We start from the raw sequence: 15,664 nt of genomic DNA on the forward strand, positions 1-15,664 counted from the left end.
TAAATAAATTGTAAGAAAGTAATGGGTTTTCCTGTCATGGTCCTTTCATCAGAGGAGAAAAAAAATTATTAAAAACACAGCTAAAACCAGAGCAAAACAAAAGAAAAAAAACCCCACATACAGAAAGGTTGTATTTTCTGAGCAACATGGAATGACATCCTAGTGTTCTGTTTTTGTTGATACTGGAATTTGTATGCTCTTGCACTGTATTTACACTTTCAAACATTTTGGAACAGATTAGTTTTATTAAGTTGGCCTTTAGATTTTTAGTCTGTGCTTCAAGATGTAGAAGCTGTGATTTACTGTTCTTTTAAAATGTTGCTGTTTTTGTTGTTAGGCCTCCTCTTTCCCTGATAGGTTAGCTGGTGAGATCTGCAAGTACTTGATTCTGATCAAGTAATGTGGGTACCACTGCTTTGATGTCTGTTTTGCCCATGCTCCCCCCTTACACTACATGGCCTTTTCATCTTCTGAAATGCAAATATCAGATGTATGATACTCATGATTACTTTGTGATACAGCAAAGATTTGGGACTGGCTGTTCTAAAAATGTTTTGAAAAAGTAAGCATCTAACTTTTTCTCCTGGCAGAGTGTCAGTGTTAAGTAAACACAAACTTCCATGCTGTATTTAGGTTTCCTCTACTATGGACTGCATTGCAAGTAGGATTTCTCCCCCATAGTCAAATGCAACCATTTGCATCTTAGAATCAGGAACATCCCTTGAAAATTACAGTGCTTGGCAGCTTTAAATCTGACTGCATCACTTCACTGCATGACTTTGTTCAATGGTTTAAATGCCATAAGAATATTTCTCTCCAGATCTTCGGTATTCTTATTGAAAATTAAGTAGAGGTTTGTCTATTTAAAAAAAAAAAATATCTTTCTTCAGTGTCAAATAGTATGGTAGAAAACAGCAAAACATTTCATCCAGGAGTCATCCTGGCAGGTGCTGGAAGAGGAGCCTTGGTAGTGAATTTTCTGTGGATTTGATGCTGTCTGGGGTCTGCGATGTCACCTCAAAACCAGCACTGGCTCTCACAAGGCCATTCACAACAACGGGACCACGCTGTAAAATCTCTTCCAGACTTCTTTTTTCTTCCAAAAGATACCTTTGACGAGGAAGCAATGATCAATGTACGTCTTACATAGGGGAGGTACCGGATAATAAAACCACAAGGTAAACGACACTGACACTCAAACCTCCAAACTTTTCTTGCCTGTGGGGCTGCAGGGATGCAGCCAGGAGCCCGTGGGAGCAGTGGGGCGGCAGGGATGCAGCCAGGAGCCCGAGGGAGCAGTGGGGCGGCAGGGATGCAGCCAGGAGCCCGAGGGAGCAGTGGGGCGGCAGGGATGCAGCCAGGAGCCCGTGGGATCAGTGGAGCTGCAGCCAGGAGCCCGTGGGAGCAGTGGGGCTGCAGGGATGCAGCCAGGAGCCCCTCGGAGCAGTGGGGCGGCAGGGATGCAGCCAGGAGCCCGAGGGAGCAGTGGGGCGGCAGGGATGCAGCCAGGAGCCCCTGGGAGCAGTGGGGCGGCAGGGATGCAGCCAGGAGCCCGAGGGAGCAGTGGGGCAGCAGGGATGCAGCCAGGAGCCCGAGGGAGCAGTGGGGCAGCAGGGATGCAGCCAGGAGCCCGAGGGAGCAGCAGCCCGGGGCAGCCCGAGGCTCCGAGCGCTGCTGCCGGAGGAGCGGGCACAGCGCTCGCCCGTGGCCCAGGGATGCTCGCCGGGGCTGCGCTCGCAGGAGCCCGCGGAGATGCCGAGCTGGCAGCCCTGCCTTGGACGAGCTGTCCTCCGATTGGGTGCTCCCAGCGACTGATTGCAAACGCTGATGCCGCTTCTGTGATCCTTTCCACTTGGAGGAGAAATCTCTTATCCCCACCCCCAAGCCCACCTCTAGGATGTAAGTAATGGTGAGAAGACGAAAACAGTGCGCTGTGAGTGACTGGAGATCCAGCAGTGTGGTTTAGCTGCAGTGTAATGTAGGAGTCGTGTTCAGACTTCTTACCTTTGGTTTTTCGACACAAACTGCTTGCAGGTTTTCGAAGGCTGTGAAAGGACTTACCCTTTGTGTCTTACTGTTTTCTGTGTATCACCGTATTACCTTGCTTTTACCCTGGATAGCTGTGTTCAGAGCTTCACGTGGAAATCCTTCTATTGAAGAGAGATAAAAAGGATCCTTAATCTGATTCTCTTTGGATCTTTCTATTTTTATGGTAAGTGCCAGCATATATTGGCTGAGCGTAGCTTCTTTGCTGCAGTGCTCGTGCTTTCTCCCTCTCTCCCTCCCCCTTCCCCATCTGTTTTTCTCCCCCTATAGATAAGCCTCGTGACCTTCACTTAATATCTCCTCATAATTTTCATCATCTTCATAGCAGATACTGGCTAAGTAAAAACCAAGTTTTCTCTTTATTTTGTGCTTTCCCTCCTCTGACCCGGAGCTCTGAAGTACTGACTGCAAGCTGAGTCCTGCCTCTTTGTCCTTGAAACGGGAGGCTTGAGCATTGCTCCTGATTGCCTGTGGCAGCAACGGGGTACAGTGCTGGGGAACTGGAATAGAGATTGGGTAAAGGTGACTGACTCCTTCCTCTAGGTCTGTACCCTTGCACTGGGGGCACAGACAGCCCCTGCTTGACCAGCCACCTAGAAAACTGTGAAGCCCCTGAGTGTTCAAGTGTGAGCATACATGTGGTTTGAACTGGTCTTTGCTGTCGTTGGCATGGGACAGATGGGCTCTTTCAGCATTTTCAGTATAAGCTTATGTCATCAGGTGTTTTTAAGTTGGACCTTTTGCATCTTACAAGTGCAGACTAGCTGGGACAAGAAGTTACAGAATAGGAAACCTAATAACCTCATCCCCATCTAGTCCTTACATTCTTAGCTTTTTGAAGTGCTTTTACATCTCTGCAGTAGAAAAAAAAAGTACTCTTAAATGTCTGAAAATCTGTTCTGACTTAATTTGTGCTCTAAGCTATTTTAACAGCTTTGGTTTTATAAATAGGAAAGGTTGTTATTTAGACCACAGTAAACTGTGCCTTTAGTTTTGGTTTGTTTGTTTTCTTTTCAACTTTTTTGCATGAGATTTAAAGCAAGTGTGCAGTTTCTGGTAGATAGATATTTTCATTTGCTTTCGGTATGAGGAAAATATAAAAGTATTTCTTTTAACTTAAATGTGTTTCATGCTGGGATTCATTATGTGGATTGACTATGCATAGCCCTTACAGACTGCAGGAATAATAAGGACTCTGCTACGTCTTCAAAGGTCCACTGAAGGCATAGGTGTAACACTGACTCAAACTTGTCACAGGGTGGTCTGCAGAGCAAAGAGGAGATGTGTTCTTGTACCTTTGTTTTACTCAGGTAGGATAAGAATAAAGCTTTTATTCTCTCTCTGCATTGCCTTTTCTGGATTTAACAAGAGATATGCTGATGTCTGAGAATTTTTTTCTTTGTTTAATGTAGCTTACATTGTGACTTAATAAAACAATTTTGTTCCTGATTTATCCTGTAATTCAGAGAGCTTTGCTTCGTATGAGCTGATTAGTTGAACAGAGTTTGTGTTTTTTTCTTTTCCTTCCCTAATGAGTAGAAACTTTAGAGCAGCACTGTTATTTTCAATTCTCTTTATTTTTTTTCTGTACTTGGATGTCCCGTTGTATTGACAGTCATGTATGTGTGCGGTGGGGAGGGGGAAGCCCAGGTTAGACAAGAGGCACTGGAGGGAGGAGGAGGTTACCCAGATCTGCAGGGAGAGGAGTCCATGGTGCAGTGAGGTACCTGCTGCACTGCCCTCGGAGCGAGCAGTGATGGCCAGCACGCAGCCCAGACCTCAGCGCTCCGAGTCACCTCCCCCCTCAGATCCTGTGTTTTGGCATCATGCAGAACCCACTGGTGCAGCTGATTCTGAGCCTCCTTTCCCTTCTCACTGATGCAGTGAGGCACTCTGCAAACCTCCTGCGCTGGTAGGGAGCAAGCCAGTTTTGGCAAGTGTGCAGCTCAAGAACTGCCTAAAAACATTTGCCTCTAGAGCAGCCTTCCTCACTGTCTACTACAGATAGGCTTTGGCACTATGACTGGTCCATGTGTTACTGAACTCTTTTACATCAGCAGTGAAGGTGCCTGAGTTTGCTCTTTACCAGTTTCAGAGAGTGCTGACACAATGACAGCAGCAAAGAAACTTTTTGCTGTGGAAGATACCAGGGCTCTGGTAACACACACAGAGAAGCAGTCCTGAGACCCTGCACAGCCTGCAGGTTGTGATATTGCCTTGGAGGAATGAGGCTTAGGCTTTTCTTGATTAAATGAAAAAAAGTAATTGGGTGAATACATTTGAACTTGGAGTTTTTTACTATTTTTTTCCATATAAAATAATTGTAAGCTTAAAAAACAAGGTTTCGCAAAATAAATGCACCACTTAAAATATCCTGATGAACTCACAATGAATTACGGAACTGCATGCAGTTATTTTTTTAAATATTATTGTAAATTCAGATATTCCTATGCCCTAAAATAATATACCTAACAATTAATCAGAAGTGTGGTTGTCACGCAAAAATTGTGTTTAGTAAAATTATCTTGTAAAAGCTAATTTTGAACATAAGTGCATAATCATATCTGTCTTTTCCAATAAAAGTTTAAAAGCTAAAGTGCATAATGTGTTTTTTCAATAACCTGGAGGCAAAAGGAAGAGAGGAAAATTATCCTGAAGTATTTTCTCCATTTTAAACTACATGAGCTTGCAATGGGATGTTTGCATTTGGAACCTAACATCTGTGTACTGCAACAGAGAAGTTTATGCATCTAAAATCCTTGCCAGCACATCTTGTTGCAGGCTAAAGGCTTGAAAAATAAAGATGCAATCCTCTTTAACAGTCTTGAGAGGTATAGAGAAGAGTGAAATTCCCCAAAATACGTGAAATTCAAGTTGGTAGATGTGCTGTTCATTTCTTGGGAATTCTATGAATGCTCTAATAGGGAATGCATGCTTAGTACTTCCTTGTTTCACAGCATGGTGTCATGTTAATTCCTTTGCAGGGTGGCTGAAGACTGCATAGAAAACAACTGCAGGGAAAAAAAAAAAAAAGCTCTGTTCCTTAGCCAGCCAAAATCACCCAATGGTCTGATGAAGTCACTGCAATTTTTTTTTCTTGTGTATGATCAATATGCATTCTTCACTCTACTTGTCTTGAGAAACAAGTTTTTTAAAGCTTTTTACTCCACAAATATTCAAAAATATACATTTATGTTGGGAATATAAATGGTATGTTTTTACAGAAAGCTCATTTATCCATACTGCTTCAGTAATTTTATGCTTCCCATTTGCTCATATCCTTTCTGACAAAACCTATGCAGACAGCTATTGATTATCACTGGTTGAAGAATTCAGGCAGTGAATTAGCCATGCTCCAACTTCCCTCTCTGCCCCAGACTGGAAAGCAATACTGAGATATGCATGTTGCAGAGCTGAAGTCATCAGTATGAGGCAGCACTCTGGCTAGGGATTTTTTTTCATGCTGTATCAGTTGTGCTTTTACCTGGCTGTTTCTTCATCCATCCTGACACACTGATCAGCCCACATCAATAATCAAAAGCCAATTGCACCTTCTAGGCTTTCTCCCTTATTCATAGAGCTAACTTTTAAGGTATTCCTGGACATATTATCGCGTTTAGTCTGCAGATTTTGTCCAGGATGATTTCAAGGACTTTGTAACTAATGTTGCAGATATGACAAACCTGTCTCTGTATGTTTTGCAGCTTTAACAGGTGAGCTCTCCACAGTGCAGTTGCTACTTCTACAGCTTACAGATGTCTGGAAATCCTGTATATGAACACTGTGCTGCATAATGTGTCAGAAGTTTAGGGCTTTGGGGAAGTGCTAGGCAGGGTGTGTGTGTGTGTGCTACGTGCCTTCTCTGTGTCTATGGGGATGGATTAGCTTTCAGGCATTGTTATGTGTGTCCTGTGTCTCCTCTGCATGTCCTGCCTTCTGAATAAATGCTTGCATCCTGTGCCTGTCATGTCTCAGGAGGGGATTGCAATTGCTGCTTTTGTACAAGTGCATTGTGCTTTGTGTAGATCTGTCTGACTCTTCATGGAAACGGCAGTCTTGCACTTCATGTCGTGCAGGTTTGGTTTGTTTTTATGTAACTTCTGCATAGGAAGCACTGGTCAGTAAACTGAGAGATGTTCTGCGTGATACAGAACTTTCTCCTGCACACCTAAAGTCACAATTATGTTATTCCAGACTCAGTGTGGTAACAGTGGAGCAGCACTAGGCCTGTTTGACTTGACCAACATTAAGTGTTCACATTCTGGTAATGTGATATTGTTTTGGAATCGAGAACTTCTCATTGTATAACAGTTTTGTTAGGAGTTATGGCTTAATTCTTCAATATTCAGTAGAAGGGATCTTGGCACTGGAGCAGGCAATGCAAGTGTTTTAATGTTTATGAATAACACACTGAGCAGGAGGAATACCACTAAAGCTGCAATTAGATCCCCAAATAAGGGAACTAATGGTGTACAGCTCTCTGCACATGCATGGATTTTACTCTAGGAAAGCATAAATCTGAGAGAAAAGCCTCATATTTCTGAGAGCTGTATGTAGATACTGATAATGCTGTAAGACCAATCCTTCAAAAAAGTTTCCCTTTATGACCTCAGCAGGAGTTATAGCAATCTCACCTCCAAAGGGGCTTCCAAATGCAGCCCTGAGAGGAGAAAGTTCCCACCAAATGCTGGACTTTGGAAATCTCTGGATTTATGTTCAGACTCAGCATTTGCAATCTGGTTGTCAAAAGGGAGGCTTGCTATCCAAGAATTTTGGAATGCTTGGTCCCCCAAAAGCCCACACTACCATAGATAAATAGATTTTTAAAAACATAAATTAAATCTTCTGAATGCATTTTCTGGACATAAGTGAGTTTTAAGATTCTAGAATTATGTAGGTATTGATGATGATCATAGGAGATGAGATTCTTGTGCCCTCTACAGAGGTAGAATACCAAAAGTTTGCACTCCCATTGGGTGTTTGGAAATATGTCTAAAAGAGATGTCCTAACCTTCTTTAGGAAGTGCTTGCTGTTAAGTATTATCTAGGAAGAATAGGCTTCTGTATAATTTATCTACAGGGTTTATGTCTCTAGTGCTGGGAGATTTTTAAAAGAGAACCCACATCAAAACAGCTTTTCTGCCTCTGTCCATTTGGTCTTGTTGCAGGCCTCTGCAGTATTGACATTAATTTCTTATTTTATATCGTGCTTGCAGCCTTCAAATATAGAAATTTTTTTCTGCTTCCCTTCATTTTTGGATGAGGAAGTTAATTAACAAAATCACTTGAGAAGAGAAAGACAGAATCTCCTCTGAAAGTTTGCTGTATGGAAAAGCTGATGATTAGCTGGCTTGGTGATGAGTTGCTTTGAATCAGCAGGAGATATATTCCCATTTCAGGTCATTTTCTTTGAAGAAACTGATTTTCATTAAAATTAAGCATAATACTTTATACATGATGTATTAGACCACCAGAGACTTTTTGACTTGATACTTTTCAGGAAGCCATTCCCTGTAAAATGCCAATTAAAGTCCAGATCTTTGTGAAGTCCATTGGTATTTGTCCATGGATCCTGGCAGACATATAACCTCTCTATGAGTTGTTTATCTATCTCCTATTCATCTGTCTGTTAAATTATTTTCTTGTCTGTGCTCTGTATCACTCTCTCTCCGCTGTTTTCCTTTGGTATGTACTTTTCTGCCATTTTACATATTGATTTGCCTTTACATTTTTCTTAGTTTTGGTTCTCTTTTGTATTGGGGGAGGGGGTGGTGGTGGTTATAACCATATTAACTGCCATCCTATGCTGAGTTTCATCCAGGCAGAACACTGCTCTGATTCAGTGCCTAGGGAAAAGCAAACATTGCTCATTCTAAAGACTGTGTTTTCCAAGAGCTTGGTCTGCAGTCCCAATATATGGTGAAGCATGCACAGAAAAATGGAGAACAAGAGGTAATGACAAACAGATGTGGCAGATGAGGGGGATGAGGAGGAGAAAATTAATTAAGTTGAATGTTGCTCTGCCCTCAGGAGAAGGAAAAGTATTACCTCTTCTAATTTCTTGTTGTCCTTTGTTCCCAGAGAAATATCTGCAGCATTTGATTTTCTAGCCTATGTCATTTAAATTAACTCTTCTAGACTGATGAAAATTCCTGATCTCATTTAAACTAAATGTAGGATACTCAAGTTTCTACTCACAGACTTATTTTTGTTTTGAATGATGCTGAGTGTTGCTAATAGTTGTTCTGTTCTCTCCCTCTTTGTAATAACCACCAGAAGAGCCGAAATATACGAAGTTCTTTTCTAACTGTTCACCCTGAAATTGCTGTTTAGCCATAGACAGAATTTCCCTATTTGCCTTTATGATGTAGGATTTGTGATTTGGATTTCAGAAGTGCTTGGCAAAAGATTTGATAACCTTCTACTTCAGCATGCTTCATGAAGTTTACTTGGTTTATATTTCTAATAGACTAATACATAGACTAATATATAGTCTAATATATAGACTCTGGAGTAATCAGATTAATGTATTAAGGTCCAACTCTGATGAAACATACAAGTTTCCATCAGTACTCAGTGTCCCATGAAGTTGTTACTGCAACTTCTCATTGCACTATTGTCACCCGCAACAGTTCTGCAAACATTCTTACGTAAGAAAAATACTACTTTATTTTCCTTTTTCACCGAAAAACTAACATGACTCAATTGTTATGTGATTATACATTATGTTCATATACCACAACTCTTGTAACAAAATTTAGGTCTAAATTATGCAGTTTTTTCCTGCAAAGCTCAGCCACATCAGCATTCAGGTGAAGTCTCTGCCATTTTAATTCTGCCTCTTATATTTCAGCTTCCATGTCTGATCCTTTTTCTTACAATTCTGCATTTTGTGCTTCTGCTTCTTGCTGGACCTCCTGTCCTTTGGCTCTCTTCCAAGCTCTGCTCCACTCCCCCTCCAGCATTTCTGTCTGCTCCTTCTGTTCTTCACCTGTTCCTCAAGATTGTTTTCGGGTGTCATACTCATATGTTTTTTTTTTGGCTTGAAGTTCTGATCCTTAATGAAAGCGTGCACTCAGAGCACTGAGTTGTGCTACTTCAGCAGTGCTTGTTGTGAAGGTCACCATTCTTTGCAACAGCAACCAGAACTTTCTATGAATTGTTTGTGAAACAGTGCAATGGGTGTTAAAGGTGACATTACAATGCAGGAGTGAGGGCTCAGATTTCAATATGATTAAGCCATTTCCTTACCTTAAGATTCACTGCTCAAATTGAAATTTAATATATGTTGCGGTGAGGGGAGGATAATAGGTCTGTGCTTGTCCGGATTCTCCTTGTGTGAGATTGGTTGCTAAAGGGTAGCACCTCTGCTTCTAAGCTGAGAAGGGAGATAGGTTCAGGACATGTACAGTAATTTCATGATTATAATCGCACCATTTTGACTAAAATTTTGGTCCGAACCCAAAGTGTGGCTTATGATCAGGTACGGATTATATATGGACAAAGAATGAAAAGTTGCTGTTTTAGTTTGGAGGACAGATGTCTGCTGAGAAAGGCAGGAGCTTCTCTTTGACATGGAGAATGTAAACCCCCTCCCACCAAATTATTATAATTTTGAAATCAAAGGGCTCTCAGGCAAAGATATGGGAATTAGGAATAACAGTTCTTTACTAGGGAAATTAAAATAGAAATACAGTACTACAAAGAAACAAGCTCCAAGCCCTGACAAAGTCAGAGTACAACCTGACACCCCATCAGGCAGGGTGTTGGTATCAGTCCCATTAAATGTTGGCTGCATCCTCCTGCAGTGACAGATGTGGCTCAGTTGGAGCAGTGCTCCTGCAGAAGGTGCAGTTTCCCTCCGGAGGTCCAGTGGTGATGTGGAGAAATCCCGTTTTCCCCTGGAGTCCAGTGGAGAAAGGAACAACCTTAGTGTCCCAAAACCTCTGTTTTTATTTTGGTAAGAAATGTTGGGCTCTTCCCCCTGACTGGAGCAACTTCCAATGGGATGCAGTAATTTTATCAGTCACACAGTGGGCTCAATGGGCCATTAGCAGAAAATGACTCCCTGGAGGAAGGATGGGTTGTGAAAAGATAAAGAACAATGCCCTGCCTGGTTTCAATGGATGGCCCATTAGCAGAATATCTGCCATTGAGATAAGGATCACTGCTCCCACCCTCAACAGATGGTGATAGAATAGACACCTTTTATCACACTCTGTGTTGTAAGCCAAGACAGTTGCCGACACCCGGATGTGCGGCTTATAATCGTGAAATTACTGGTACTTCCTTTCAGTTCCAAGAGAGACAAGGAGGAAAGAAGAAACAAGGGTGTGCCACATGCCCACTGGTGTTTTTTGTTTGGTTTTGGGGGTTTTGTTTGTTTGTGTTTTGTTTTGGGGTTTTGTTTGGTTGATTTTTGTTTGGTTTTGGGAGGTTTTTTTTGTTTGTTTGTTTTTTGTTTTGTTTGGGATTTTTGACATTTTGCTTCAGGATCAGGTTGTGATGAAAGAAACTATGCATCTGGGAATTTCTATGTGCTTTCAGCTATCATGTGATAGCACAGCAATTACTGCACAGGAACTTGCTCATTGTCAAAGATTTAAGTGTTTCACTCAAGATCACACAGAAATATACGTCTTGGTTAAACCCAGGACTCTTGAAACCTGTGCCAGTACCCTGCCCATGCCAGGCCAGCCTGTTTTTAGAGAGTGACAATATAGGGGAAGTGAAAATTTTAATACTTGCAGATAATTCTAAATAAGCTACATTCAAATATACACGGTAAAAAAAATATTTTAATTTTCTAGTTTCTAAAACAAGTAAAGGACCACTGAGATTTTTTTTTTAAATGAAAATTGGGGTTTTTTTTGAATGAAAGGGTTTTTTAAAGACAAAATCATATTATAACAAAGTGTGGAGAAATATTTAGGATATTTGCTAGGTAACTTTGATAACATTGCAGATTACCATTGCCTGTCTAAAAATTCCAGTTGTTTGTTTCCAGGGCATCCCATGGTTAATTTTTTATGTGCTCTGGTTGCAGTGCTAAGTGACTCTCAGCTAAGCAACTTGCAATTGGTGTGTTTCTCTTTCACTGTTGCCAAACATATGTTGTCTTAGCTGAATAGAGTCCAGGGGAAAACATATTCTGAGGCCACACTGTTAGCACTTACATCTTCTGAACTGCATTTTTAGAAACATCTGGAAGCCTGTCAATCAGTTTAAACCTTGGGTATGGCTTTGTGAGTATTTCCTTGCACTCTTGGATACTAGCACTTGGTTTAATTTTACTGAATCCCGTGGGAGGAGGGAGGCAGCTTTGAACATTTAATAATTATTAAATGCTGGAATAATGGTTGACTATATTTATGTGACATCCTGGAGACTTTATTCATATGTTCATATGCAGTGTTTTCCTTGAGTTATCTTTGTTTCTTTTTATTTTCCTAGTGAAATATTTCATTCTGCCTATGATCCAAACCAGGCTCTGAACAAAAAACAAAACAAGTATTTCTTGGTATTTGTATTTTTATTGCAATCACCACAATTTCTGCTAATGTCTAGATGGCAAATTATTATCCTTCAGGGAAACAATGATGTAAGAAAATATTATTTCCATTCTTGGTGTCAACTCTTCTTATTACTTCCTAAATGAAGAGCTGAGGTTTTTGATGTGAAAGGGAAAAATGCTCTTTAGCTTAGGTCCTGAATGTGAAATGTCAAGGGCATGATTTTTTCATGTCTTTATCACATTATTATTTTATATCATCAAATGAGGCTTCAGTGGACACTGACTGTAGCTATGAGTACCATAACCTTGGTGTTGTTTGCTGGGTGCTTGGACAGTGACATACCCTTTCTGAAGTCACTTCCTTTGCAGCATAGAAAGCAGAGGAGGGTTTGCAGTTGAGTACCTCAAATTAAAACCCAAATTCTTTGATCCTGAGACCAACTTTTATCTTCATGCAGTTTTCATGTGTGTTTCTGTATAGCTTTTCCTGTGCCAGAGACTGGTCCTAGGCCAGGTGGAGATGATGCTTATCACAGAAGTGTCCATCCTGAATGCACATGGAGGATAAAAATTTCTGTGTGGTCTGAAATTAAAACCCAAATCATGTTGCATAAGCACAGAAGTGCTGAGTGTATTTCACAGAGGCAACCTTAATCCTGGCACTTCTAAGGCACTTGTTACTGCAAACTCAACAGCCTTCTGATGTAGTTGTATTATATATCAACACCTAAATATTTTAAAAGACTTCATAAAAATCCAGAATTTTCACCCTCTGATAATGAGAAAAATGTTGGCTGTATATGTAAGCTATTTGAGAGCTTCAATTTTCCTTTTCCTTGTCTTGAGCATAGTGAAGGGTCAGTTTGGTGGCCATGGTTGACATTCCAGAGATGGTAGAACTGTCAGAAGAGGGAAATACATCTTTTGCTACAAAGCTCCCTTTTGATGACATTTTAAAAGAACTAAGTGTCCTCTACTGCCACAGACCTTTTTATCCTGACATTAAGATAATTCTTCCTCCTTCATGATGTGATGTGACTGCTGGCCATGAGATCCTGGGAGAGGTGATCTTTTCTCCCATTACAGTGATGCCCTTGAGCTGTAAGAGTGGGAAAAATGCACCTCATCTATTGCTGACAGAAAAAAAAAACCAGGCAGCCTATAACTTGAGGTTCTCTTCCATTTTTTTTACAGTAATAACTATCTCTCAGAGATAGAGAGAGAGAGAGAGATATTCACAGAATCAATTAGGTTGGAAAAGACCTTTGAGATCATCAAGTCCAACCTGTGACCTATCACCACCTTGTCAACCAGACCATGGGACTTCTCTTAACCACCTCCCACCAGCAATGGTGACTCCATTACCTCAGTGGGCAGCCCATTCCGATGCCCAATTACTCTTTCTGTGAAGAACTCCTTCATAATATCCATCCTAAACCTAATGTTCTCCCTCTGAATTTCCAACAAAGTCGCTTTCAAATTTGTCAGAGCAGATTTCCCAAGCCAGAAATGGCATTTTAAATCTTGAGGCATCTGTGTTTGTATGTGCATGGTTAGTAATTTTATAGCATATTCACTGATGTGGTTAATACTTTAAAGCTGCTTTTTAAAATGAAAAATTGAGGTTGATTAACTATTATGTGAGCACAAATTCTATCTTTACAGTTTCAGTGTTATAAGTAAATCCAGTTAAATTGTGGAAGTGTTTTCATTCCTTCTCATTAACACAGTTTTAGCAAATGACTTTACACAAGTAGTAAAATTGCAATTGATCGAGTTAAAAAAAATTTTTAAATCTTCTGACCTGTTTTAAGGGCTGTGAGTAAAGCAATGAATTCTTTGCTCACGTGCCCTTGAAAATAGGGCAGCACTGTCCTGTTTCAGGAGCTTTGCCAGCATCTGGCCAGTGAGCCAAGGTTATGGGAGTGCAAATTTTGAATCAGCAGTTGCCTACTAAATGCTGCTGGAGTGTTGTTGGCAGGAAGATGTCACAGCATGGCATCCTGCAATGCCTATGGCTTTGTGGTGGCTTGTCACCTGCATTTTGCTGTCCCCTGGTAAGAACAAGAATTCTGTTTAATGCATAATCCTTGGAAAGGGCCTGAACCTGTCTCTCTGTTGGGATTCAGTATATACCTTACTCTGGCTTCAGCTGAAGGAAAGTCATGAGCTAATTTTTCATGCTTTACAATAATTTCTTTTAATTACTTTAGGGATTGAGATGTATCAGGGGGAATATCGTGGGCTGAATATACTCTGGAACCAAAACCAGAGAATTGCAGAACATGAAAAACAGTACTAAGAATCTTCTTCTGATCATTGTTTATCACTTAGAAGTGTAACTTGAATGCATAATTTAAATGTTTTTATATGTAATCACACCAACAATTGTATGCTAAAAATACTAATGCTCAGGAGGTGGAAGGGAGCCATTTGCATAAACGGAAACATGTGGAGCAAGATGGTAGGTTTAGTTACTCTACATGGCAGTTTTAAGGCACTAAGTACCTAATTCTGTGTCAATGAAATTAGAGACTTATTGATTTCCTCTAAAGGATACACATAAAATGCTCATTTTCCCACACAGACCATTTCCTTTCAGCATAAGCAGGCATTTATTAGTTGATTTAGGACAAGCCAGGCTTGCAACCTTCAATAACTAAGCCAAGGGTCACCTCTGTGTTGAATTTAATGCTTTGTGAAAGTCTCGAGAAATTTTTCCTTACTCTTCATATGAAAAGCCTGACACACCACTAATATTATACCCTGTTGTTAACTGCCACATGCTGAGCACTCTGGTGCAGTGTTAATCCTCTGGGCCTAGTGTTGCCATTTTGCTGAGCAAGCTCAGACTGCAAGTGCAATAAAATGATTCAGACAGGTGCTTTCAGAAAATGGAGTCATGCAAGACACATTGCAGATCTTCTGTGTGTCAGTAGGAATTGATATACTTGAAAATCTTAAAAAATTGGGAGACAATCCAGTGCTGTAGTTTGTTGGGAAATCAATTACAAGTGAAAATGCATGCTAGCCATTTTCATTCTTGCAAAATTATTGCCTGACTGAGACAGAAGCTGTAGTCAACAGCACCCCAGTAGCTGAAATTTGCAGTATACAGTGATATCTGTCTGGTTGATTTTAGAATAAATTAATTATAGAATAAATAAATTAAAAGAAAAAAAGTTTAAAATTCAAACCTAGCTTGGTGCAATATTTTTGATTGTAGTCACATCTTCCTTAATGGATGGGTATCAGTTTTTATAAAGCACAGCATTTTATTTTGAAAGTTTTAGTAAATGATTCATACAACTAGCAGTAACAGGGAATGAATGAGAGCAAATGAGCTTTGTCTTATTCCTGCTTGACACATTAAAAGTACACCCTAGTTTCAGTCTTTTGCTCAATTTGTCTCTTCCATACAAAGACAGTAAGCATTTGAGACAAGAGATTTCAGTGTTTTTTTAAAGCATGTGATGTCTAGCACCTGAGATTGCAGGATCTTGAACCCTGTTGGAAACCTAACAATTTTTGTGCCTTGTACAGATTTCTAAGCTCCTAACATTCTTCAGTCTGTTTTGGGCAATGTCAAAGTCCTGACAGAGAAATCTCCATTCCTTACAGAAAGTCCCATAAAATACTGAGGTAAACACAGCAGCTGGTGCAGTGGGGACAAGGATTGAGCAACTCTGTGTTTGGTTTGGACAATGAATGGTTGCCTTGAGCAGAAATTCTCTGTGGAGCTGAGACGTGAAACATCCCCTCATTTCTATGCAATTTTTTTACTAATTCTCTTTTCTGGTGTTTGAAGAGGAATGATGCTGCTAATGCAGCAGAAGTGAATGGCAGTAACAAGTGGAAGTGTGAATGCTGAGGAGTAGCAGGGTCAAGAGTTTTCTCAGCACAGTCTGCAGTTTGTGAGCAGCACAGATGATAACTAGAATCTGGATCTTTCTGTGGGTGTTTAAGAAGCCAGGTACCTGGGAAACAATCAGAGTTGGTTTTTTGAAATTTCTCTTGCCTACAGCAGAAAGCTCACTTAGTGATGTTAATTAGCAGTTATTCATGGTGATGATTTAGTCTCACTCCATAGATCATCCAGCCTCC

At 40.6% G+C, this 15,664-nt stretch overlaps 1 protein-coding gene across 8 annotated transcripts in view; it reads left to right on the plus strand.

Annotated features, from left to right (window-relative positions):
- The window catches only part of ANO4 (anoctamin 4), a 200,054-nt gene that overhangs the window by 22,851 nt on the left and 161,539 nt on the right, over nucleotides 1-15,664 (plus strand). For 6 of the 8 annotated variants that reach the window (XM_033057538.2, XM_033057540.2, XM_033057544.2 and 3 more), the window contains exon 1: nucleotides 1,693-1,899. The exons of 1 other annotated variant lie outside the window; for it this stretch is intronic. In XM_033057538.2, the coding sequence (XP_032913429.1) occupies nucleotides 1,716-1,899 (184 nt within the window). In that variant the 5' untranslated portion in view covers nucleotides 1,693-1,715. Of the gene's footprint in view, nucleotides 1-1,692; nucleotides 1,900-3,228; nucleotides 3,357-15,664 lie in introns of those variants that run through there. One more of the 8 variants, XM_042779187.1, reaches the window with a different exon arrangement.

This window comes from Catharus ustulatus, chromosome 4 (genome assembly GCF_009819885.2).
Source record: "Catharus ustulatus isolate bCatUst1 chromosome 4, bCatUst1.pri.v2, whole genome shotgun sequence".
Taxonomy (NCBI): Eukaryota; Metazoa; Chordata; class Aves; order Passeriformes; family Turdidae; genus Catharus; species Catharus ustulatus.